Raw genomic sequence first — 26080 nt, 5'->3', positions numbered from 1 at the left:
ACATATGTACCCTGATTTATCAATGTCACCCCATTAAAATTAATAATAATAATGATAATTTAAAAAACAATACAAAAGATTTAAAAAAATAAAAATACTAAATAAAGAAGTGTGGCTGAGGTAGGCGCAGTAATCCAACACTTTGGAAAGTAACAAAAAAAAACCACCACCACCTTAAAATGTATGGTCAGTGTAGTAAAAAGAAGCATAATCATTATAGAGAATGGATTACAAACAGGAGAGCAACAGCATACAAGTTAAAAGAAAAATGGTGCTTGCATGGTTTCTATAACTCACCATCTGCTCATCACATTGAGATTGCATTCCTACAGTCACAAGAAAACAGTTTATTTATTTAATTATGAGACCAAAGATTATAGGACTCTTATAATGCTGATCACTTTCCTTGGCTATGTTTGACATATAATCATCTTATTTTTTTAACTACCAGAACCCACAATCAAACATTTTTATTTTCTGAAAACAAAAATCCCACATCTTCCTAAATGTTATTTTTTAAAGAAACTTCTCTATCTGATATCTGAACTAAACTGATTTTGCAAATATCATTATAGTGCAGAATGACTATCATTCTCTACATTCTTCAAGGATATGTTGGGAGACAATAATTCACACTGGACTCTCTACACCATAAAGTCAGGTAATTGTATCAGTGATACTAATGAAGAGAAAAACATGTGTGGTCACACGTAGCTTATTTGAACCTTTCTGGACCCCTGCATCCTCATCTATAAAATAGGGTAACCTAACAGCCTTACTCATAGTGTTGCAAAGAGGATTAAATAACATGTGAAAGAAGTTCTTTAAACATCTTCAAACACAACTATCAAAAGCAGCTAGCCTGGTAGCTTGAACGTAAGTCCTCAATAAAGGTTAGTTCCCTTTCTCTTCTCTAAAACATCTATGTGACAAGTTCTATTTGCCACCTTGGAAACATGAGCCTTGAGTTAATGTACCTATATTTGTGATTAAAATGTAAAATATCTAACAGAAGAACATCTATCTAGCTCTTCTGATTAAGATTACTATACAGGATACATGTATGTTGATAAGTTTTAAAAAAGTGAAGATAAGTACATTATAAAACAGAACTGATGAAAGATAGGGGGCCAAAGGTGTTAAGACAGATTAATATTTTTAAATGTCTCTATAAACATATAAATAACTTTATATATCATAGCTGTACTAAAAATATTGGTGTGAAAACCCTGATGACTAGGACAAGAGAGAATTTATAGGGCAAAAACCATGACACATTTAGATTTAGAAATTAGTAAAAAGGCTCACCTTGCTACAAAGAGGAACTGATTACCTTAACTAATCAAGTCAGAGAGCTAAAAAAGTGCCAGTAGTAAAACCACTTATCCATCTGTCCTCTTCCTACAAAGCAAGAGTGACAACTTAGGGTCAAAACACAAGACATTTCTACATGAAACCAGCAACTCTGTATCTCTATTTTACTGAGATAAGTACCTCCTGAAAAAACTTTCAATTAACTGAAAAACTGGCAGATTAAGTTCTCAAAAGAATAAAATACCATTTGATCATTGATTCTCATTGACCCTATTCAACAGATTCTCCCTGTTTATACAGGAAGCTCATCTTACAAAATAATTTTCTGGTTCTAATAATGAAAAATTTCTGAAAATTTGGAGAATAAGAGATTCAAACTTGTATAACTTGTCTATGTTATGGTGACTTTATTTATTTATTTTTTAGATTATTCATTTTAGAGAGGGGATAGAGAGAGAGAACAAGAGAACGAGAGAAGAGGGGGAGGAGCAGGAAGAATCAACCCCCATATGTGCCTTGACCAGGCAAGCCCAGGGTTTCAAACTGGAGACCTCAGCGTTCCAGGTCAACGCTTTATACACTGCGCCACCACAGGTCAGGCTTATGGTAATTTTAAAAACCTGAAAAGTTGCCAGATTGCTTATAAAATAATGATAAAACATGAGAGAACTGCTATGATATAAACTTGTGTCATATTCTGAAGATAATAATTAGATGGTTTGGTTGGTTGGTAACCAGGAGTCTTAAGGACATAAATCCCCTGAATCTATGTGATACTGTATCTACATGTTCATTTTTAGGGAAAGAAGCATAGAAAGCTTTGGCCAGATCTCAGAAGTCCACTGACTCCCCCCAGAAAACCACACTGCCTTAAGAAACTGTCGTCAAATCTGAAGATAGGATTATCCTGGTATTCTTGTGGTAACCAAAATTACCCCGAAGGCCCAATAAAGTTATCATATTCGTGGACATTGAGAGATTTTCTAAGTTCCAATATACATTAAACACCACATTTTAACAGAAACTACTACTCTACTATTCACAAAGTCATTTGTTAGAAAATGTGATTAAGAAAGTAATTATTCTTTGATTTTATTACAATAGGTCCCTTTATCCACTGTTTCCCTTTCTGTGGTTTCAGTTACATGTGATAAACTGTGATCTAAAAATATTAAATGGAAAATTGCAGAAATAGGCCCTGGCTGGTTGGCTCAGCAATAGTGTCGGCCCAGTGTATGGAAGTCCCAGGTTTGATTCCCAGTCAGGGCACAGTGACCATCTGCTTCTCCACTCCTTCCCCTTCTCTTTCTCTCTCTCCCCCCAGGCAGCCATGGCTCATTGAGCAAGTTGGCCACAGGCACTGAGGATAGCACCATGGCTTCGCTTCAGGCACTAAAATAACTCGGTTGCCAAGCAACAGAGCAATGGGCTCAGATGTACAGAACATTGCCCCATAGGGGGCTTACCGGGTGGATCCCAGTTGGGGTGTAGGTGAGTCTGTTTTTCTGCCTCCCTGCCTATCAATAATAATAATAAAGAAACTTGCAGAAATAAACAATTCACAGGTTTTAAATTATGCACTGTTCTGAGTACCATGATGAAGTCTCATGCTATCCAGTTCCACCCAAGACAAGAATCATCCCTTTGTCCAGTGTCTACACTGTACAGTGACCCTTGAGCAACACTGGTTTGAATGCATGGATCCACTTATAGGTGGATGTTTTCAATTGGCCCGCATTGTTCAAGGGTCAACTCTGTGGTTCGGAATCTATATTCAGAGGCTAGACTACAGTTATACACAGATTTTCTACCGTGCAGGTCAGCACCCGTGCTATACATATCACTAATTCTTACAACCTTATAGATATGAGAAGTGAGACCCAGAAAAAGCTGAGTAACTTGCCTGAAATCACACAGCTAGGAAGCAGCAAAGTTAGCATTTGAACCAAAACCCATGGCGTTTTTTATGCACTGCACAATTTCTGCATTTCACAAAAATTCAGAATAAAGTACCCGTGTCCGCAAAGAGCAGCAAGTTCAAAAGAGCACTGGTTATGAACAAATGATTTTAAAAAATACCCAGAGCATGAGAGGCATTCAGGAGAAAACAATTAGCATGTAACCGTATCCTTTATCTTACCTCAAACCCTAATATATCCATGCAGACCTACTCATATGCAGCTCATTCCAAAAATAGTTGAAATAAAGGCAAATCCGTAACAGGTTTCATATTATAAATTGCCAAAGAAATGTTCTCAAAAGCATCAGCAAAAGAGAAAAGAGGGTTGGCCAATGGTGGCAATGGTGAAAATTTACGTTTTACAGAAAATTAAATAAATGTTGTTAAGGGAAAGAAGATGGCAAAAGAGTGGAACAAAAGGAGATTGAAAGAAAAGCCAAAGATAAAAAAAATAAAGCAAGGGAATGAAAACAAAAAATGACAAAATAGAAAGATAAAGTCAATACTAAGGGCATGATATCATATGCAAAACAGTAATTTTCCTTTAAAGAGCACAGCTGGGCTCAATTAATGATTCCTATTTGTGGATGTGAATTAATTCATTATAATTAGCAAAACTCTTCAGAATAGGTTTTCAATCAAAATGTGGCTCCAAATAAGTTGAACAAAAAATATAGCTAGAAAGTGAGCAGAAGTGGAAAGTTTAAAGGCATGTAATAAAATGCTAAAAATTAGTCAGTTTTTCATTGAGGTCATTCATTAATACTTTTGAATCTTATTCATGGTTGCAAATTTGAGGATATTTTTAAGGGTATTATTTTATTCTATTTTACCCTCAATTATGTATTTCAGAAATTATAAACAAAATTTTTTCTGAATCTCTAGAATTACATTCTTTCTTAAATACTGGTTAGTGAAATTGGACATTAGTGCTTTCTTTGAACATACTTAGAAAGGCAGAGAGGAGAGTGTGGGTCCCAGGGACAGGACAGGAAACACCTAATCCTTTCAAGGAACTGAAGACCTTTGAGGGCTTCATTTTGTCACTGTCAACTTCTTAAATGGTTTTTTCTTGTAGGGGAGAGGGGGTGGTATTGCCATTATTATTTATTGCTTTCTAGATTCACCTGTAAGAACTGTGCTTTCTGAAAAATTAAAGATAAATTTGGAATACAGAAACAAAGTGAGAGCCTGACCTGTGGTGGCGCAGTGGATAAAGCATCGACCTGGAAATGCTGAGGTCACCGGTTCAAAACCCTGGGCTTGCCTGGTCAAGGCACATATGGGAGTTGATGCTTCCAGCTCCTCCCCCCCCTTCTCTCTCTCTGTTTCTCCCTCTCCTCTCTAAAAATGAATAAAAATAAATAAAAAAAAAGCACCTCTTACCTAAGAGTGTGCCTTAAAAAAAAAAAAAAAGAAACAAAGTGAGAATATGGATTCTTAGCTTTGCAAAACTGTACTAACATTATTTCATACCATGAATATGTTATATGCATGAAAATACATTTTCCTCTATTAGATCATAAAGGCTGCAGAAAATTATGAACTCATCTCTTCTAAAAAACTGAATGGAAGTAAAATAAGGAACAAAGCAATACGATAGAAGTATGAGAGCATAATGGTTTAGTAAGTAGGCCACAGTTTGCTAGTGGACAGCAATTTATTGATTTCTCAGGAGTGAAGTCTCTTCCTCTTGGACGGTTTGCACTGTGACTGCAGCTGCATACCTTTGGTTGTATCAGATATGCTATTTAACAAGGCACACATCATATCTCCCTCTAAGTGGTGAGGGTTTAGTATATGTGCTGGCCTCTGAGTCTTCTTAAATTGATTCTCTAGCTCCAGAAAACCTTGATCTCCTGAGAGGATGGTGAAAGGAATTTGCTTGGGTAGTTGTTCATCTAGACGGCCAGCCTAAGTTGGAACAGATAGCATATGTTGATGAAATTCAGCATTTGGGTTTCAAATCAAGGTACATCTACTTCAGAATGAACATATACCTAGGCAGGTATATTTAGCTTGCTTCCTAGTTCCCACTAAAGAAAAGATCTCCATAAATAAAATATACCACATTTAATCAAATATAAAACACCATCAATGATAAGGCAAGCTATTTTATATAGGAAGGAAGGAAGGAAGGAAGGAAGGAAGGAAGGAAGGAAGGAAGGAAGGAAGGAAGGAAGGAAGGAAGGAAGGAAGGAAGGAAGAGGAAAGGAAGAAAAAAGGAAGGAAGGAAGGAAGGAAGGAAGGAAGGAAGGAAGGAAGGAAGGAAGGAAGGGAGGGAGGGAGGGAGGGAGGGAAAGAGAAAGAGAGAGAAAGAGGGAAGGAGGGAGGGAGGGAGGGAGGGAGGAAAAAAGGGCTAGCTAAAAGGAATCTAATAGGAGGCCCCCACCATAAGCTGAAATACTATAAATCAACCACAGAGAAAAGATAAGGAACGTAAACTTGCATACTCAATCTTGGCACTGGATAGATGAAAAGGAAATCTCTTACAGTTTAAAACATAGGCATCAGTCAACAAGTTTGCAAAGTAAATTCATGTTGTAAGATTGACACATAAACCCTTATGCACAGAATTTAATTTACACTGCAATTCAGGTTGGTTGTTTCTTTAAGTGACTGGCAGTGACAGAAGCATATGCAAATCCTGTCTAGCCAACAGTGATTGTTACAGTGCCTGTCAATTTCAGAGGTGTTAAAATGTGCAAGTGTCTTCATATATCTCAAATACAGTGTCATCTTGATCACTTATTCCATAAATAATTGAGAGCTAAGTCTGCTTCTAGAAATTAGGGATAAAGCAGTAAATAAGTAAGTGGTGGGTCCCTGCCCTCATAGTCATAAGTGAAACCTAACACAGAATGTTTTATACAAAAATATAGCGCCAAAGAATGATCCACCATGTCATTATGATTACAGTGGGAGAAAAATACAAATGGGTCCTAGAATCAAATTAGATTTTGATAAAACAATGACTCACATGCATACAGATGGCAAAATCAGCAGCATCTTTTCTTTTACTACAACGAGGATGAAGGAAGAAGCATCCAATCCTATTCAGGTAATTATAGATCTTACAGTTGAGTGGAGGCTTCCAGTTGGTGTTTCCTCCTTTTATTTTTAGAAAAGGCATAAGTGATAGTCAAAGGAGAAAAGGAACAGAGCACTAGATACAACTGAAATTTTTAACAAGAAAAAACACTAGATAAAATGTTTTCTAGATAGAAAGTACCAGATTAGAATGCAGAAGAATTCAGTTCTAATGTAGGTATCACCATCCTGTTGCTTTACAATCTTGGGAAAGTAGACCAACTTTCCTGAATCTGCCTATTATCTGAAAAGTCACAGGGATGTTAAGGAGAATCAAAAATAATGTGTGAAAATTCTTTGAATGGTATCATTCTATATGAATGCAAACATTGGTGGTTGTTTTTTTTACAAATATGCCAGGGCTATTCAGTAGGGGAACATGATGAGCAATCAGCAAAGATAGACCTACTAAAAGGCGGCACTAGCTAATTTATGCAGGTCAGTATGTTTCTATCTTAAATTCCTCTTTATCAAATCAAACACAAAGTATATCTGATGCTCATTATACTAACCTTCTGTAAAACAAAGAAGTCTTTCTCCAAGGTTTGGTCAGTGGTTTGTAAAAAGATTTAGATGAAGTTTCACATTTTTGAGTAACAACATAGTAACAGTTCCCACAAGATCCAAGTTCAAAAACTAACTCTACATTTATTAGTTTTATAATTTGGAAAAAATAAACTTCACAGCCTATTTTCTTATATTTTAAAATCAGTATTAGCACTAAGAGTAGTCCCTGGCAAATTGTAGGTACTGAATAAAGCCTTTTACAATCTGTATCTAAAGATCTACAAACTTTGTGTCACCAAACAGAGCAAACATTTACATAGAGAATGTAGAGAGAAAAATATTCTAACAGAGTAACTATAATGCAAGGTGATAATATTCCAGTTATGTTCCTAAGTTCTATTCAGAAACATTCAGAGTTCTTTAAAGTGAACCATGTTCTAAGAAGAAAACAGAAAGGGTATTGTCTCAAGTTTTCCTTATTAACCATACCTTGAAAGCCCCAAATAAATGTTCCTTGGTTAAGATGACCCGGTAGATGACCAAAAAAGTTTGACCAGTTATCAAAATCTACAAAGACTATATGAGTCATGGTTCGCAGGTAATCCAAATCTGGAAGCTCAACAACTTCTTCATCTAAGAAGAGAGAAACATTAACATGGGTTTGGTAAGAATTAGCCAAAAACATTTTAATTTCTCATTTAAAATATATCAGAGAACTAATATACAAAATATTAATCTTGCATGTTATTTCTATCTAAACTTCTTAAAGTCCAAACCTGAACATGACACAGTACATTTAAATCAGACAAAAATATTTTAAATATTTCAGTAATTTGTTTATATATCCTTTCTAAAAATATAGGCCATTGATCCTTATTTTTTTTAACTGTCATATATTACAAAGAAAAATACTAGAAGATTAAGTTATAAGACTAAATAACCAAAATCTTACCCCATCATCCATGAAAATAAAATTTCAAGATTACCTGCTAAGAACGTTCTCTCCACCAGAATTTTGTGCTTCTGCTAATCTAGACTGACTTATGAGTAGCCCTCTGGCTGTTGATAGAGCAAAACTGAGAAGAGCTACAACCTTGCGCCCACAAAGTGGTGAACAGTACGTGGTCGCTTCACCACAAACACACCTTTGGTGGTTCTTCAGGTTCTTTCACCTTTCGCCAGCTCACATTCTATTCTCTCCCTTGCCCTTCTTTCATACTTTTCTACCTAGACAAAGCCTTAAGGTTTCTAGTGGTAGCAATGCAAATTTTAAAATAGTAAATTATTTATAAAATAAATATACTGCTCACAAAAATTAGGGGATATTTTATAGCTTCATATTTATTTTGAAATATCCCCTAATTTTTGGGAGCAGTATAGCTTCTGTTCCACCTAATAGAGATGCACTCAAATATACTACTGCAGCCCTGGCTGGTTAGTTCAATCGGTAGAGCATCATCCCGAAACAAGGTTGTGGGTTCAACCCCTGGTCAGGGCATATGTAGAAAGCTGTTGATGAATGCACAACTAAGTGGGACAGTGAATGAAGGTTCCCCCCCTCTCCCTTCCTCTCTCTCAAATCAATCAATAAAATAAAAAATATACACATACACTACTGTATCCCATTTCATTTCCAAGCCACTCCTCATCTTATATCATTTCTTAAATTTCTCACTAATTGTAGATTTAGACACTACAGTCATCTTCTCTTAAACACAGACCAATCCACGAGCAATAGAAAAGCATAGAACATAAAATGGGGTGATCACTGGTTTACTGTTTAGTTAAATAGGTCTGTAGGGTCTGTAGTATGTCAATTAATAATTTTTTTGTTTTGTTTTGGGCGAGACAGAGAGAGAGGGAGAGAGACACACACACACACAAATAGGACAAACACAGAAAAGAATGGAGACAGATGGGAAGCATCAACTTGTAGTTGTTGCACTTTAGTTGTTCACTGATTGCTTTCATATACGTGCTTTGATGTCAGGGTGGGTCCAGCTGAGCCAGTGACCCCTTGCTCAATTCAGCAACCTTGGGCTCAAGCCAGAGACCATGGGCTTCAAGCCAGCGACCTTTGAGCTCAAGCCAGCGACCTGGTGGCTTAGCTGGTGAGCCTATGCTCAAGCAGGCGACCTCGGGGTTTCAAAACTGGGTCTTCAGTGTCCCAGGTCGATGCTCTATTTACTGCACCACTGCCTGGTCAGGCTCAGTTAATAATTTCTTACATAAAATATGGCATGACTAAAGGTAATTCTGAGATCTACATGTGCTACAGAGCAAGCCTGTAAAATTTCAATATTTTATAAAAATATTTTATTAGCTAAATTTTCAGAAATCCTGTCTCTATTCTACATAAAACTTACCAAGAGTTAATACTTAATGGTGAAGGGATTAAACAAACAAACAAAAGACTAATAGACACAGACAATAGCATGGTAATTGCCAGAGAGAAAGGGGGATGGGGGAGGTAAAAGAGGGTAAAAGGGGGTAAATGGTGACAGAAAGAGACTAGACTTTGGTGTACACACAATACAATATATAGATGAGGTATGACAGAACTATACACCTGAAATCTATAAAATTTTATTAACCAATGTCACCACAATAAATTCAATAAAAAAATTTCAAAAGGATATGGACTTACAATTATACCTTAACCTAAACAAAACAAATTATACTTCTAAACAAAATAAAAACATTGCACTCTTTTAGACTTACTTAATCTCACCATATGGAAGAAGGCAAGTCTAGAGTTAAGTATAAACAAGGGGATTCATACTCATTTCTCTCCCTGATTTCTTGCTACATCTTGTAAATCTTTTTTTTTTTTTTAAACTGAGAGGCGGGAGGCAGAGAGACAGGCTTCTGCAGAAGCCGGGACCAGGATCCACACTGCATGTCCCCTATCAGGCAAAGCTCTGCCCATCTGGGGCCGTTGCTCCATTGCTGAGCAACTGTGTTATTTTATTTAGCACCTGATGAGAGGCTATGGAGCCATCCTCAGTGCCTGGGCCAACACGCTCAAATCAATTGAGCCATGGCTCTGGGAGGAGAAGAGAGAGACAGAGAGGAAGGAGAGGGGGAAGGGTGGAAAAGCAGATGAGTGTTTCTCCTGTGTGCCTTGGCTGGGAATCGAACCCGGGACTTCCATACATCAGGCCAACGTTCTACCACTGAGCTAACCAGCCAGGGCAAAAATATACTAATTCTAAAGTGACCATTAAGATTTCTCATACTTAAGGCCAAAATAGAAACAAAAGAATTCCACTTGATTTATTATCTTTTGAATGAACCCAAATCAAAATTACATGTCCAGGATAACTTTAAAATATTACTATCAGAAACTTTGTACATTTCCTTCATCTCTCAAAATCCCCATGCCTTTTGTTTTTTTTGCTTTTGTTTGTTTTTTTTTTTGTGAGAGAGGGACAGATAGGGACAGACTGACAGGAAGGGAGAGAGATGAGAAGCATCAATTCTTCATTGCAGCATGACTAGGGGGCTCCAGCAGAGTGAGCAACCCCTTGCTCAAGCCAGCAACCTTGGGCTCAAGCTGGTGAGCCTTGCTCAAACCAGATGAGCCCGCGCTCAAGCTGGCAACCTCGGGGTTTCAAACCTGGATCCTCCATGTCCCAGACCAACGCTCTATCCACTGAGCCACCACTGGTCAGGCCCCATGCCTTTTGTAAAAGAGAATATATTTAAAATATTATTTAAAGCTAACATATACTCATAGAAAATGGATGGCTGAATGTCCTAGTGGGAATATAAATCCTTACAAAGCATATGCTATGGTAATTAACATACCATCCTATCTTGCTTTTTGCTTTAAAATTAAATTATTATTAGCTTTCACAGAAATGATGTTTGTAATGCATATAAGTTTCGATATTAGTATAGAAATCTGCAGACATTAGAGCTACAAAGCCATACCTATATTCTGACAGCTGAGGTCACTCTCCGCTACTTTCTCCATGTCTGAATTTTTTGGATAGTTTCCTGCCTGTTTTAGTTTTCTCTCTGTACGTGTGGCACTGGCAGCACTCTTGTATGGGCTTGTTTTTTCAAGTCCAAAATGAGCCACACTGGGTTTCTGTAAGAAGCAATGCTTTCTGTGGAAGTGCTGCTGAGCACTCTCGGGGTCATGAAAGGCTTTGGTGCAGGTGCCACACTTGATTACATACTGCTGCTCCTCCTCCTCGCTCTTTCCTCTTCTGTGCACTTGATGGATGTGAGTGTTCATATCGGCTACATTCTGGGCTGTTGCTGAACACGAACTGCAGCGAAACCACAAAATCCCTTTAGCCAACATGATTTGAAGACATCTACTATAATCTTCCCTTCTGTTGACTTTGGAGATGTAAGTCTCATGGCAACCACAGGTTAACAGATTACTAGTCTCTGGTACTAGAAAATCATTCTCAGTTTTAATTGAAGTTTCAGTTTTTTCTGACACAAACACATAATCTATGCTGTGGTGCTCCTTATAATGACTCAGAAATTCTTCTTCCACATTAAAGGTAAGGTCGCAAAGTCCACAGAAGAACTTGATCTTTATCTCATTGCCATGCTCATCTTGGCAGTGTCGGTATAACGTTTCTATTTTGTGAAAAGTCTTTTTGCAATGGACACAGCTGTATCTATGGAACTGATGACTTGCTAAAGACATGCAGTGTTGTTTTACACATTCTTGAGAATCAAACATATCTTCACAGATTCGACACTGCCATTTACCCCTTGGAGGACTGTTCACTGGGGAATGATCAATAATAGTAATAGTTGAAGAAGGATTCTTAGCAGTCAGATTGTTTCCTAGTACTGTAGAGGAAGATGGCAAAATTTCACTTTCTACTTCATCTGTCTCATAAAAATATCTGTGACCACTATGAAATTCAGTCACATGTGCCATGAGAGTCTCTTTCCTTGTTAACTCCTTTTTGCATGTTCGACACCAGAACAGAAAGTTATTTAAATGTGCTCCCCCATGAATCCGGCTCATATGTAAACGGATCACCCCTGAATCTTCACACACCTTTCCACAGACCACACACTTATAACACATTGTATTTGCTGAGAAAACATGCTTTTCTACTAAATCTTCACTTGGGAATCGTTGACGGCATTCACAAAACCAGGTTTTAACAACTGACTTTTCTTTCTGGACACAAACCATGCCTTCATGGCTTTTCTCTTCTAAATTCATCTTCTTTTTTGGAATGGTACCACAATCATGTGAGCTAGACTCCTGAAGAGACATAACTCTTTTAAGTGATGAAAATTTTGATTGATCTAGCAATAGATTCAAGTCAGAAGGAGGTTTGTTCCTTTCACAGCTGTAGCAATAAAGTAAGACTGATTCTTCCATTGAGTTAATGACTCGGACTTTGTGTCCTGAATTCTCCTTGTGATTTCGGGCACTGGTATTGTCCACAAAGACTTGGTTGCAACTTGGACAATAACCTCTCAATATGAACTTCTCTGCAACCTGGGCAATGCTTTTCTCAGCTACAGCTACAGGACCGGCACTCCGACAACGTACTCTACAGTGGACAAGAAAAATAAACTCTTTCGTAAGTATTTTCTAAATATAGTATCTCTGCTTTTATTGCAGGAATTATAAAAAATGTATACATAACCAACAAAATATCTTTCAATAAAAATGTGTGTTATATAATATTTTATCATCTCAAGGTACCTGAGTACCACCTACATTTTGTCTCTTTCTGTCCCATATTTTAAAAGGGTAAAACAAAATCAAAATATAAGTCAGACAAACTATAGAAAGCTAAAAAATAGTATAAAATGCAGTGATAAATGATAATTAAACTATGTGGAGAACACTATGGTAAGATTCTTAATAATCTGATACATATACTTAAGAACTGACTTACTTCACATCAGGAATATGCCACTCCCACAGTTACTTTTATAAAACTAAAGAATCGGGCTCAATTAAAAGAGCAGAAACCGTTCTAAAAATTAACTCAAAATAAATCAACTTCTCTAAAGAAAAAGAAAAATGAAACTGTGCTTCAACTGTCTTCCTTTCACCACTAAACTCCAAAGAGAACAGACCTGCTACCATCCCATATATTTTAAAAGTGAGAAATTATATAAAGTATGGGTTTTTGTTATAGTGGAATTAAACCGGAAATAAATAATAAAAATCCCTATATATTTGGAAATGATATACCTAAATTTGAGAAGTTAAACAACACACTTCTAATAAATCTATGGGTAAAAAAATATCAAGAGATTTTGAAATGTTTATTTATTGATTCCAGTGACAGCGGACGAGAGGAGAGACAGAAACATCCATCTGCTCCTGTGAGGCCCTGACTAGGAATCAAACTGGCCATTTCTGCACTCCAGGACGATGCTCCAACCAACCAAGCTATCCAGCCAGCACAAGATAAAATATTTTCAACTTAATGAAAATAAAAGCAACTTAGAAAACCTGAGGAATGCAGGTAAAGTAATGCTTAAACAGGAATTTATAACTTTAAATGGTTATATAGAAAAAGAAGGTCCAAAGTCAATCTAAACTTCTACCTTACGAAGCTAGAAAAAGACAAATTAAATCCAAAGTTTACCTTTTTTTTTTTTAATTAAGCGAGAGGCAGGGAGGTAGAAAGGCAGAGAGACAGACTCCCACATGCACCCAAACCAAGATCCACCAGCAAGCCCCCTACAGAGCGATGCTTTGCCCATATGGGGCTACTGCTCTGTTGCTGGGCAACTGAGCTATTTCAGCACCTAAGGTGAGGCCATGGAGCCATCCTCAACACCCAGGGCCAACTTGCTCAAACCATTCAAGCCATGGCTGCAGGAAGAGAAGAGGGGGGAAGAAGGGGGAGGGGGAGGGGTGGAGAAACAGATGGTCACTTCTCCTGCATGCCCTGACTGAAAATCGAACCTGGGACTTCCACACACCAGGCCAATGCTCAACCGCTAAGCCAACCAGCCAGGGCCTAAACCCAAATTTTACAAAGCAGAAATCAACAAGGTAAAAAATGGGCAAACATCAGAAAATCAATCATCAGTGAAATCAAATGCTGGTGGTTGTTTTTAAGTGAGAGGAGGAGAGATAGTGAGACAAACTCCTGCATGCACTGAACTGGAATCCACCGGCAACCCCAGTCTGGGGCCAATGCTCCAATCAACAGAGCTATCCTCAACACTAAAGGCCAATGCTGGAACCAAAGGAGCCACTGGCTGTGAGAGGGGAAGAGGGAGAAGGGACAGAGGGAAGAGAAGAGAAGCAAATAGTTGTTTCTCTTGTGTGCCGACTGGAATCAAACCCTGGATGCCTGCACTCCAGGCTGACACTCTATCAACTGAGCAAATTGGCCAGGGTCAAAATGCTGGTTGTTTCAAAGATCAACAAAAATTTGTTAAGAGATGGAATATAGAAATAAATGTAAAAGCTTTTAAAAAGCTGAACTTTAAAAAACAATAAACAAAAAATTGATTCCTGAAGCAAGAATAATCAGGTTTCTCAGACAGAACAGAGAAAGCCACAAAAGAAAAAAACAAATAAACCATAAACATAACCATAAAATAAACCAAACCATAACCATAAAAGAAAAAAAATCAAAAAATTATACTTAATGAGATTAAAAACTCCTGCTCGTCAAGATACAATGATATGAATATGCACCAAAATGGGAGAAAATACACTCTCAGTACACATACCTGACAAAGGATTTACATCTAGAATACATAAAGAACCTCAACTCGCATTTAAAGGCAAACAACATAATTCTTAAAACAGGCAAAAGATTTGAACAGACACTTCACAAAGACAAAGCGAAGGCCCGTAAGTACATGAAAAAGTGTCCAACATCATTGTTCACGAGGGAAATGCAGATTCAACCATGATGAAACACTTGGAAGAATAGCTAAAATGAAAAAAAAAAAACCAACAACTGGCAACACCAAACCTTGGCAAGGACGTAGAGTAACCGGAAGTTTCCTACCTTGCTGTTAGAAACACGCACTAGGTACAACACTTTGGGAAAATGTTTAGTAGCTTCTTATTAAACTAAATACACAACTACTCTTTGACCCATCAATTCCACTTCTAGATATTCATCCAAGAGAAATAAAAACATATCCATAAAAAGACTTGCACCAAATGTCATAGCAGCTTTACTTGCAATAGCTAAAAACTGTCAATAATCCCAATATTCATCTACATGAGAATGAATGAACAAATTGTGCTATATTCATATAGTAGACTACTACTCACTAGTAAAAAAAAGGAATAATGTATTACACAATATGGATCAATCTCACAGATACTATGACAAACACAAAAGAGTACATACTATATAATTTCATTTACACAATAAAACCAACGTAAGGTATAAAAGATATCAGAATAAAGACTGTCTGGGACTGAGAGGGTGGGAAAAGGTTGGGAAGGAACACAATAGAATTTTCCCAGAGAGGTAACACATCATGATAAAAGTGTAGGTTAAACAGATGTACTCATTTGTCAAAATTGTGAAAGTTAAAGATTTGTACACTTCAGCAAGTTTAAATTCTATCTTAAAAAATTTTTTTTTGAAATATAAAGCATACAAAGAAAACAAGGCATATAAATAAAACAAGATGGGGAGAGAATGGGGATGATGAGGGTATAGGGGAATAAATGGTGATGGATAAGGACTTGACTTGAGGTGGTGAACATACAATACAATGTTATAGAGATGTGTTGTAGAATTGTGCACCTGAAACTGTATAATTTTGTTAATGAGATTCACCCCAATAAATTCAGTAAGAAAAAATAATAAATAAATAACCAAGAACAGCAGTGTTGATTACTACTGAAGCTGGGTGATGGGTAATTAGAGGTTCATTATACTAGTCTATTGACTTCAGACAGTTAAAAATTTCCATAATAAAAAATTAAGAATAAAATTAAAAGCAGACCAGAATTTGAATCCAAACTATAGTCAGAACCAGGACTGTTAACCTCAATAATTAGAATAAGTAAACAGAGTAATTATACTCTGCTGTTTTATCGAGACACGTTACTTGAAGGCTTGTGAAAACAAATGTTTGATTTAAATAAATGCAACTGTAATAAACTTGTAATACACTTGAAGACCTAAGGGACAAAGCATGTACATGCAAAGTACAGACCATGTTTGAATTAGGATTCCAAAAAAACCAAAAGTAAAAAAAAAACTTCATGAGCTAATCAGGGAAATTAGATAATTAGGTATTTGATAGTATTAGAAAAGCATTCACTTTTTGCCTGACTGGTGGTGGCACAGTGCGTAGACATCAACTTGAAACACTGAATTTCCAGGTTCAAAGCCCCAAGATTACGAGCTTGAGTGTGAGATTTGCCAACATGATCCCAAGGTCACTGGCTTGAAGAAAAGGTCACTGGCTTGAGCACGGGTCACTTGGCTGGGTTTTAGCCCCCACCCCAACCTCATAGCGCCAAGTCACGGCACGCATGAGAAGCAATCAGTGAACAACTAAAGTGACACAACTATGAGTTGATGCTTCTCATCTCTCTCCTTCCTGTCTGTCTAAAAGAAAAAAAAAGAGAGAAAACCTATCATTTTTTAAGGTATGATAATGGTATTAATTTTTTTAAAGAAAAGTTCCTATCGTTTATGTATACATACTGAAATATTTACAGATAAAATGAACATGATTTGCTTCAAAATAATTTGTAGGTGGTGAGACTATAAATGAAACACCACTGGAATGTGCTGATAACTACTGAAGCTGGGTGAAAGGTATAGGGATTCTTTATACTATTCCCCTCTTGTATATTGCTTGATAATTTCCATTGTAAAGCCAAAAAAAAACCATACTGTAATCTTCCTGATTATTTGATAAATTTGGCACTGAAATTTAATCTTTCACATATATATGATACATTCCATTCTGGTTGACTTACAGCCAAGGCTCTATTTTAACCCTCTCCTTCCCTACACATACACTCACAGAACACACAAGAGAAAAATTACACACAGAACTTAGAACTACTAGCTTATTTTACAACCATCACAATATCAATATATCTTTCTTCCACACCTCTAATTTCTCTTACTATGCTAATGTGGTTAATTTCCAGACAAATGTACGTTCTCATTTCAAAGGAGATAAACATGACATAGAAACGTACTTGCTGAACCCTCCTGGTGAAGGCTTGTGGGACAGGACTCCCTTCCTGCCCAAGCCTAGAACGGCACTAACCTGAAATGGGCAGTGAGCTCCATGTGGGAGCGCAGCGTCTGGTGGCAGGCCACACACTTAACTTGAAATGGAACATCTTTGCACTGAGAGATTAAAAGTTTCTTTGCAAAAGATGGAAATGATATTGGATGTGGTATTCCCTTGCCCTCTGAAAGACAAAATCAATCGTAACTTGCAAAGATTTGAGTGGAGAGTAACCCAACCTTCCCTCCCTCTGTCTTTCTCATATACTTGAAGTAGAAGATGCTTATGTAATAAAAATCTCTACAGGAAGTCATTTTCTAGCCTTAAGTGCAAAGGATGCTGAAAAATACCCAACTTCCTAAATATCATGGATATATACCAACATTATTCTGAATAAATGTTTTCTTCCCTAGCTTCTATTCATTCCTCAAAGTAAGTAAACCTTCTTCTTTGGTACACATAAATACTGAAAATCTTTTATGAAAAAAATATTTAAAATACTTCACTTTCATGGTTTTCACAATAACGTGAGGATGAGTAACCTCAAAAAAAGTATGGTAAATTAGTAAAAATTAAAGCAGTCTAATAATTTTCAGAGAAGAGAGCATGAACATACCACCGAGTTTAAAACGTTGATGGAAGTGACTCTTCACAGACATGTGCTTCGAACACTCATCCTTGCTGCTGAAGAGAAGGAAGCACTGTGGACACGCAAAACACTGAATAATTTGAGGAAGAAGGTTGTTTTTATGTCCATCATCTGCAGCTTCCTAAAATGTAAGGCAAAGCGGAATTATAGACAACTAAAATCAATCAATATTCAACTTCTTAAGATCAACTTTTAAAATGTTGATTATTTGAAATATATATTTTCAATCAGTTTTTTACATGAAAACTTTTCTTCCTTGAGTGTGACAAAGGAGCTTTTATCATGAAGTCCCATATGCAAAATTTTAAATTTTCCTTGAAAAATTATAACCATCTTTCTCTGACAATAAATGTATATTTGCTTTCTATATATTTTTCCTTTTTTATACACATCCATATGCAAAATTATATAAATGCATAAGTGTTTTCATATCACACATACTTCTTCTGTTTTACTTTGTTTATTCTGCAATATAACCTATGTTTACAAATATGTATTTATCCATAAGCCGCTCCATGCTTAATGAGTTATGTATATATAAATAAACGTATAAGGGAGATTGTTTAATTAAATATTTTCAGCTTATAGAGTCCTTTGCCTCTTAGTTTTCTTATTCCACAATACCTAATGGAAATCCCTAAAAATCAACTGGCACAGCTTTAATTCATTCTTATTAAAGGGTGCCAACTACTCCATGTTGTCAATCCACTAGTCAAGTATTCACTTTGATGCCTTTTTTTTATTTTTGCCACTATACACAGTGATGCTGTAAATATCCTTGATTATAATTCTTATTTATAAGTGCTTTCTCTGATTATCAAGAGTGATCCTACTGGGTTAAAGGTGTATTATTTGAATATTAAAAGATATTGTATGCTTGCTTTTCAAGATGGCTCTACCAAATCACACGTCCTAACCTGGTAGCAACAGTTATTTCTGCAGTCTGACAAATGTTGATACTCATTGTTAGTTTAATTGTATTTCCTATCTATTAGTGAGTGTGAGCATTTATTCATACAATTCTGTAAATATCCTACATTCTATATGTTGCTTATTCACATTCCTTAGCCTATTTCACTGTTTTTGTTTTTTTCTACTGCTCAACTTCATTACTGAAACTCTTCGTTGCATTCTCTTTGTAAATATTTTTGAATATCTGTTGATTAATTTCATATATACTTTAAAATTTGATGTAGTCTAACAGGTATGTCCTTTCTAGCATCTAGATTTCCAAATCTGGTAAGAGCCTCCTTTATCAAAAAATTGGAAATATTTAAGTGTATATTTGTATGTATATGTATATGTGCTTGTGTATAAATATAACTTAACTTCTTGATAATGTTCTTTACAGTAATAGCCTTAAAAGTTGTATTGTGTCTTGTTAAATTTAATATCTTAAATTTACATTAGGGATATCAAATAGTTTGTGTAGTCTCATGAGATTTGGCAAGAGTGAAGAACAGCAAATATACATTTATACTGAGCACATGTCAAGCACCATATTAGGATTCAAAATGCTTTTCCATTTACCCTTACAATAACATCATAAAGTATGTTTTTCATCTTTTACAAATAAGAAAACAAAATTTAGATAACAAAATTACCAGTCCCCCCCCCCCCCCAACCAAGGTGTAATCTTAGAGAAGAGACAAAGCTACCACTCAAATACAGCTTTATAACTTTGGTTATAAATTCTATGCTCTCTCTCCACTACTCCCCATACCGTTATAGTTTGATGAATGACACATAAAAGATCACACCTGGAAGATATTTTGTATTTCATTAGAAGGTTCTAAATGACAAGAGCCTTAAAGGCATTTATTTACTAACCACCAATTTAAACAAATGTCACCTAATGAACTCTAAGAAAATAATTTTTAGTTCAATTGTGAGTTATAAATATATTCAATATAACACTTGTTTAAATGATTTTCTCAATAAAACAAAATGTGATTCTACATAAAATTTTATTGGAATATACCTAAGTATATAGCATATTTGCAAATACCATCTACAAACTAGAGGAAGAAATGGGAAATTGAATGTCTGGTAAATTAAAGTACTATTATATTTCTGGTTACATTAAAATAAAATACAGCATAAAAATTTGTATATATATATAAAAAAGTAGAACAATAAAATACTACTTCATACCCATGAAGATGGCTATTTTAAGACAGTGTTGGCAAGGATGTGAAGAAATTAGAACCACATATAATGCTGGTGGGAAAGTAAAATGGTATAGTGTGTTGGATAATTTGGCAGTTCTTCAAAAACAGTAAACATGATTACCATATGACCCAATAATTTAACTCATTTGAGGAAACATATGTCCACACAAACACTTGCACACTTACTTACAGCAGCATTATTCACAACAGCCAAAACTTCAGAAAACAACTGAAGTGTTCATAAACTGGATGAATTTGATACACAAAATGTGGCATATACCAATACAATGGAACATTACTTGGGAATAAAAAAGAATGAAATACTGATAAATGCTACAACATGGATAAGCCTTAAAAATGACAGAATGGCCACATATTCTACAATTCTATTTGTATGATTTTACCAGAAAAGGTAAAATCACAGAGACAGAAAGTAGTATAGTGCCTTCCCAGGGCTGGAAAGAACAGACTAGCAAAGGGGAAAAATAACCTTTGATGACAGAATGGCCCTAGGAACAGAATGAAAAACAGTGGTAGTACCTACTCACCCACAAGTGAACTTAAGGCACACTGAAGCTTACAGTACAGTATGTCTACCAACACCACAACCACCACACCAAAAAAGGAGAAAAGCAGGAAGCTATCTAGTGATATACCCATTGGATGACTTTAATGTCAAAAAAATACTAGACACTTGCTACTCAAAGAGTGACCCAGCAATACTGACATCACCTGGACACTTGTTAGAAATCCTGAATCTAGGCCCTGGACAGTTGGTTCAGTGGATCGAGTGTCAGCCTGGAATGTGGGTGTCCTGGGTTCAATCCCCAGTCAGGGCGCACATGAGAAGCGACCATCAGCTTCTCTTCCCTTCCCTCTACCCCTTCTCTGTCTCTTCCCATTGCAGCCAATGGCTTGATTAGTCCGAGTGTCAGCTCTGGGCACTGAGGATAGCTTGGTTGATTGGGACATCAGCCCCAGATGGGGGTTGCCAGGCAGATCCCGGTCAGGGCACAATGGGGGTTAGTCTATCTCCCCGCCTCTCACTTAAAAAAAAAAAAGAAAAGAAAGAAATCCTGAATCTAAGGCCCCATATCAGATCTACTGAATCAGAAACCGTATTTTAACAACTGATTCATGTGTACATTAAAGTTTGACTCCCAAGTGATTCATGAGCACATTAAAGTTTGCGAAGCACCAGTCTAGATGGGAAAAAAATGGAGATGAAAATAAAAGGGGAGGAAATCAAGACAACAATGCATATTGTGGATAATTTCACTCTTTCATTGAAGAATGCTATCTTTACAAAATAGAATTCAACAACATACGATCTTCTAGCGACCTCTTCTGGCTAATTCAAGGTACACAATTACAAGCTAATGCATACTAGTTTTCTTGAATGACCTTGTGACACACTCCAAAGAATAAGCAATTAGGATCATTTACTCGTAATATTAAATATGTAAACATTCATTAACAGGGTTCTATATTATATGGATTTGCATATACCACGAATCAATTCATGTCCCTTGAGAAATAACACTTAATGAGAGTTACATAACACAGCCTTCTAAAGACTAAATCTATTTCTTAACACTAGCATTAATAAAAAAAATTATTCACTACATAGTTTCAATGTTTCAACAGGCAGTGAAAAGTACTGGACTTAAGAATAAGGTTCTAGCTCTTATGATGGGACTCACAGAGCATCTCAAACAAGGTTAGTTAATTTCATAAAGCAAGTCCATAAAAGGAAGGATTTCATGATAATCTTTAGGACTCCTCATTGTCAGCTATCAAGTTTACCTGCCCACAATAATTTAATGTTCCAAATCATTTTACTCTTCATAAACAAATATGATTTTGATCTTTATGTGTAACATGGTGACTGCAAGCTTTAGAGCAGCAAGAATAATACCTACTCTTAACTTAGGACATGCTCTTACCTCAGAAAAAAGGTGTTCCCTATATTGTTGTTGAGTAACAAAAATTTTAGAACATACTACACAGGCAAAGGAACTGACGAAAGGTCCATGTAGTGTAACTGTTGGGTCACATGGAGAGTGATCAAACCTATTTGGCAAAAGAGAGGTAACATTAGAAAAGCCCTCATTCAAGGGGCAGAACTATTTAGCTTCGTTTGTTAAGCTAAACAAACATGCATACAACACATTCAGAACCTTACTTTTCTACTGAAATATTAATAATGTTCTTCACATTCAGGAACTATCAAGTAGTTCCCACATGCAATGCAATCCCTTCAGACAGTGACCAACAGCTTCAGATTTCATAAAAGTACTCAAGATCCAACAGAAGAGATTCAGGCACCTCCTGCCAAACTTTTCCAGTTTGAAAAGTAGAGACCACCGTCTTTTCTTCTTGCTTTATTGACCATAAAGCTCACAAATAATTTAAATAACCTCATGTCAAAATTTCTGGCACATCTCTATTTCCTAAAAATGGCTTTTAATCCTTCTAATGTTCACTTTAACCATATAAGAAATTTGTGTCATTAAAATGCATTGAAGACTTCTGTAAAACAGATACAGTATGCTACCTCCTTATTTGTAGAGCACTGAAGCTCCCTCTAGAAACCTCTCTCGGTAAGGTAAGACAAGTAGGGTGAGACATCTGGAAAATATAATGGCTGAGAGCCTCAAACTCTCAATTCCTTTATCAGGAGGTGATTCTGATGGTAAGAATGTTTAATGACTGCCTGGCCTGTGGTGGCACAGTGGATAGAGCATTGACCTGGAGCAATGAGGTCGCCAGTTTGAAACCCTCGACTCTCCCGGTCAAGACACATACGACTAGCAAGCAATGAACAACTAAAGTGAAGCCATTATGCGGTGATACTTCTTGCTCCCTCCTCTCCCTGTAAAATCAATAATTAAAGTCTTAAAAAAATAAAAAATAAAATCTTAAAAAAAATGTTTAATGACTTTTTTTTTTTTTTTTAATTCATTTTTAGAGAGGATACAAGAGAGGGAGAGAGAGAGACAGGGGGGAGGAGCTGGAAGCATCAGCTCCCATATATGCCTTGACCAGGCAAGCTTGTTTAATGACTTTAATACTGCCTTCCTTAATATTTTCTTTTTCACCCTCTACCATTCAAAAATCCAGTGAAATAATAAAATGGGTTTTCATTAATAAAATATTTAGTGTTAACTTTACTATGTATGGTTTGTCTTTAGCATTTATTTTGCAAAGCAGTACGTATTAGCTTTCTTTGGGCAAGACTGTAAGTGCTTTATGTCTCTTAAAATTTCCACTTATGGGCTGGATTTCCCTAAAACTGACCCAACTGCATAGCAATGCAAAAGTCTGTTCAGAATTTTATGAGACATTTTAGGAATAAAAACATACTAAAAGCCTACATTACTTTAAAGACAAAATTTCGTTAAAAGAATCTGACTTCACCAAGACTTCTAGGAAATCTAAGAAATGTAATTGTAAATAATGTTATCATAACAGCCCAAAACAATTTGAGTTTGGAATTTAAAGCTATAATTACAATGGCAGAGGCACATTACACTTTCATTTTATGAAATCACTTTGTAACTCACTTGATCTTCAGTATCCACTATTCTGAATATCATACTTACCTTTTCAAGTGTCCTAAGAGAAGGTGCCCATTATCAAATTTCTTGTTACAGTGCATTATAGGACATGAAATTGGTTTCCCAGACACCAGCATTTGGCCTCCTCTTTGGAATGAACTTCTTGTTCCAGAATTAATTGTGCCTGTTTTGAGTCCTGCATCATTGGAATATAAATTCTTAAGTTCCTATTTCAGACATTTGTCCTTTGGACTGGTAATCAAAATTATGACAAAACAATGAAAATTATGATACAATATCAACCAGAAGTAAAATTATGTTTATAAGCTTTCTTATAAAAGGATATAATAACCAAAAAGTAAATAGTTATTTGGGACAAGGAAAGCAGTTATTAACATCTCCAAGTAGCCTTCTCTTGAGGAAAAAAATCTGTTTCCTTAAATTCAACAGCCAAGAAAAGTCAAAGATCAAATGCTTTAGAAAATCAGTTGCTCTGCATAATGCTTACCTCCTTTCTTTTCACTTATATAAGTTTGCAAAAATCTTTTCTTCCAACTCTTATTTTCTCTTTTTAACTATCAAAACACATTATAAGGTATAGCTATATTACAGAAGATCTGGCTTCTATGAAAACTATGTTAAACAATAACCAAGAGGGCGGGGGAGAAATAGAGAGGACAGGAGGCAATGAGAATAAAAGCGATACTTTCTAAGGAAACCAGCTACTGCTCCAACCTGGACATCAAGTAATCCAAGTGTCAGCAAAAACAAATTTATACTTGTTATCTCTCTTCTATTTATTCTCTTTTGTCTCTTCCCTTTTTCTCCTTTCAAAGCCAATTAGAAAATAGTTTGCCCGTCCTTACCTTCTCTTCATTAATTCCCTCTTATCCTGGTCCTCTTTCATCCCTTTTCTTTCTTTATAATCTTGGTCTTATAGTCTCACAACTCTTATAGACTAATACCCCTGGTCAAATTATGTTCCCATGGATTTGATATATGTGACAGACAATGGAAATTTTAGAATTACGTTGTATAAATAATGAATTATAAAACTGCCAGAAGGCTTCTAATATAAAGATAGTTTGCTGTCTCTCTTTTATTATTATTTCTTATAGATTGTTTCAATGAAACTGGATATTTGACAGTTTCTACAAAGCCCCAAGCATTCAACTAGATAGAATATTGTTCCTTTAACATCATCTAGTTTTAAGATTTCCAAATGGTTATATACCTAAGGTTTCAACTGCCTTTTTGCTGTGGCAGTCCTGGAGAAAATGCCACATTTAAAAACTTCCAAAATGCTTATAAATGTATTCTGCCAACAATAAATGGCACGGCATTAATCCTATTTTAATCTTAAAGAGGCATAAATAACAAACACCTTTTTATCTTTATTTTTTTTAATGCAGTCAGGATTAGAAATAAATTTTTATTTATTGCCCATCCACATTCCAGATGTTGCCTATTGAGACCTTTATTTAGCCAAATAGAGACTATGGCTAATAGAGAAAGCAATCATTTGAAAGAAAATAAGCTTTACCCATGGAAAGACAAAGTACAGAGAGATTTAAGCAGCTCATTTCCTTAAATAGTATATAGAGTAAGTTTTTAAGTTATTAAATATGCAAATACATTCAAACTGGCCTTACTGTAAAGGTCTATAAGTCAGATTCCTAAAGTTAGAGTAATTATAAAGTGCTTAAGCAACTTTTAATACAAAATTAAAAAATAACTGAATTATAATAGCTAGATACTTTAGAATAGATTGAATGAGTCCCTTAATGTTACTGAGAATTAGAACCTCACTTTTTAAAATTAGAGTACAGGGCTGGTGAACACCAATACAATATACAGATGATGTATTATAGAATTATATACCTGAAACCTATATAATCTTTTTTTTTTTTCAAATCAAGTGAGAGGCAGGGAAGCAGAGAGGCAGAGTCTGGCATACGCCCCGACAGGGATCCACCCGGCAACCCCTGTCTGGGGCTGATGTTCTGCCCATCTGGGGCTGCTGCTCTGCTGCTCGGAAACTGAGCTATTTTAGTGCCTGAGGTAAAACTATGGAGCCATGTCAGCGCCCAGGGCCAACTTGCTCATTCGACCCATGGCTGCAGGAGGGGTGATGGGGGGTAGAGAAGCAGATGATCACTTCTCCAGTATGCCCTGACTAGGAATTGAACCCGGGACCCACATAATCTTATTAACCAAGGTCACCCCAATAAATTTAATTAAAAAACTGTCATTAAACAAATCTCACAACTTGCCTAAAAAATTAAGAGTACAATGACTCATTTGTCTTCCCCAGCTATATATTCTTCAACAATCTCATCACTCTCTAAGGCCTATCTATGAAAAATAAATACTCACAACCCAATGCTAAAGCAGCTGTTCTAGCAGGAGATCCCAAACTTCAGTTTTACAGTGTTGCAGGGATTAAGCAAAAAAGATTAAACAATCACATAAAAAGAGCATGACTGAAGACCTTACCTCCAGGCTCAAGCTTATCAGCCACTAATGAACCAGGTATGACCTCTCAAGATATATAAAATACCAAGTCTTACAAAGAATCGTAAAGACACAGCTAAATGACTTGTGTTCCCCTTTGGCTTGCTCAGGTAAATACACAAAC

The 26080-nt window shown here is 36.1% G+C and overlaps 1 protein-coding gene across 2 annotated transcripts in view; it reads right to left on the bottom strand.

The window, feature by feature from the left end:
• The window catches only part of ZNF451 (zinc finger protein 451), a 97222-nt gene that overhangs the window by 25937 nt on the left and 45205 nt on the right, over window positions 1–26080 (bottom strand). For both annotated transcript variants that reach the window (XM_066252846.1, XM_066252838.1), the window contains exons 6-13: window positions 23488–23638; window positions 21829–21955; window positions 17679–17832; window positions 17099–17246; window positions 10808–12414; window positions 7361–7504; window positions 6255–6385; window positions 5002–5188 (exon numbers count right to left, since the gene is read on the bottom strand). In XM_066252846.1, coding sequence (XP_066108943.1) covers window positions 5002–5188; window positions 6255–6385; window positions 7361–7504; window positions 10808–12414; window positions 17099–17246; window positions 17679–17832; window positions 21829–21955; window positions 23488–23638 — 2649 coding nt within the window. The remainder of the gene's footprint in view (window positions 1–5001; window positions 5189–6254; window positions 6386–7360; window positions 7505–10807; window positions 12415–17098; window positions 17247–17678; window positions 17833–21828; window positions 21956–23487; window positions 23639–26080) is intronic.

Source organism: Saccopteryx bilineata, chromosome 1 (assembly GCF_036850765.1).
Source record: "Saccopteryx bilineata isolate mSacBil1 chromosome 1, mSacBil1_pri_phased_curated, whole genome shotgun sequence".
Lineage (NCBI taxonomy): Eukaryota > Metazoa > Chordata > Mammalia > Chiroptera > Emballonuridae > Saccopteryx > Saccopteryx bilineata.
This window is presented reverse-complemented; position numbering and strand designations above follow the sequence as displayed.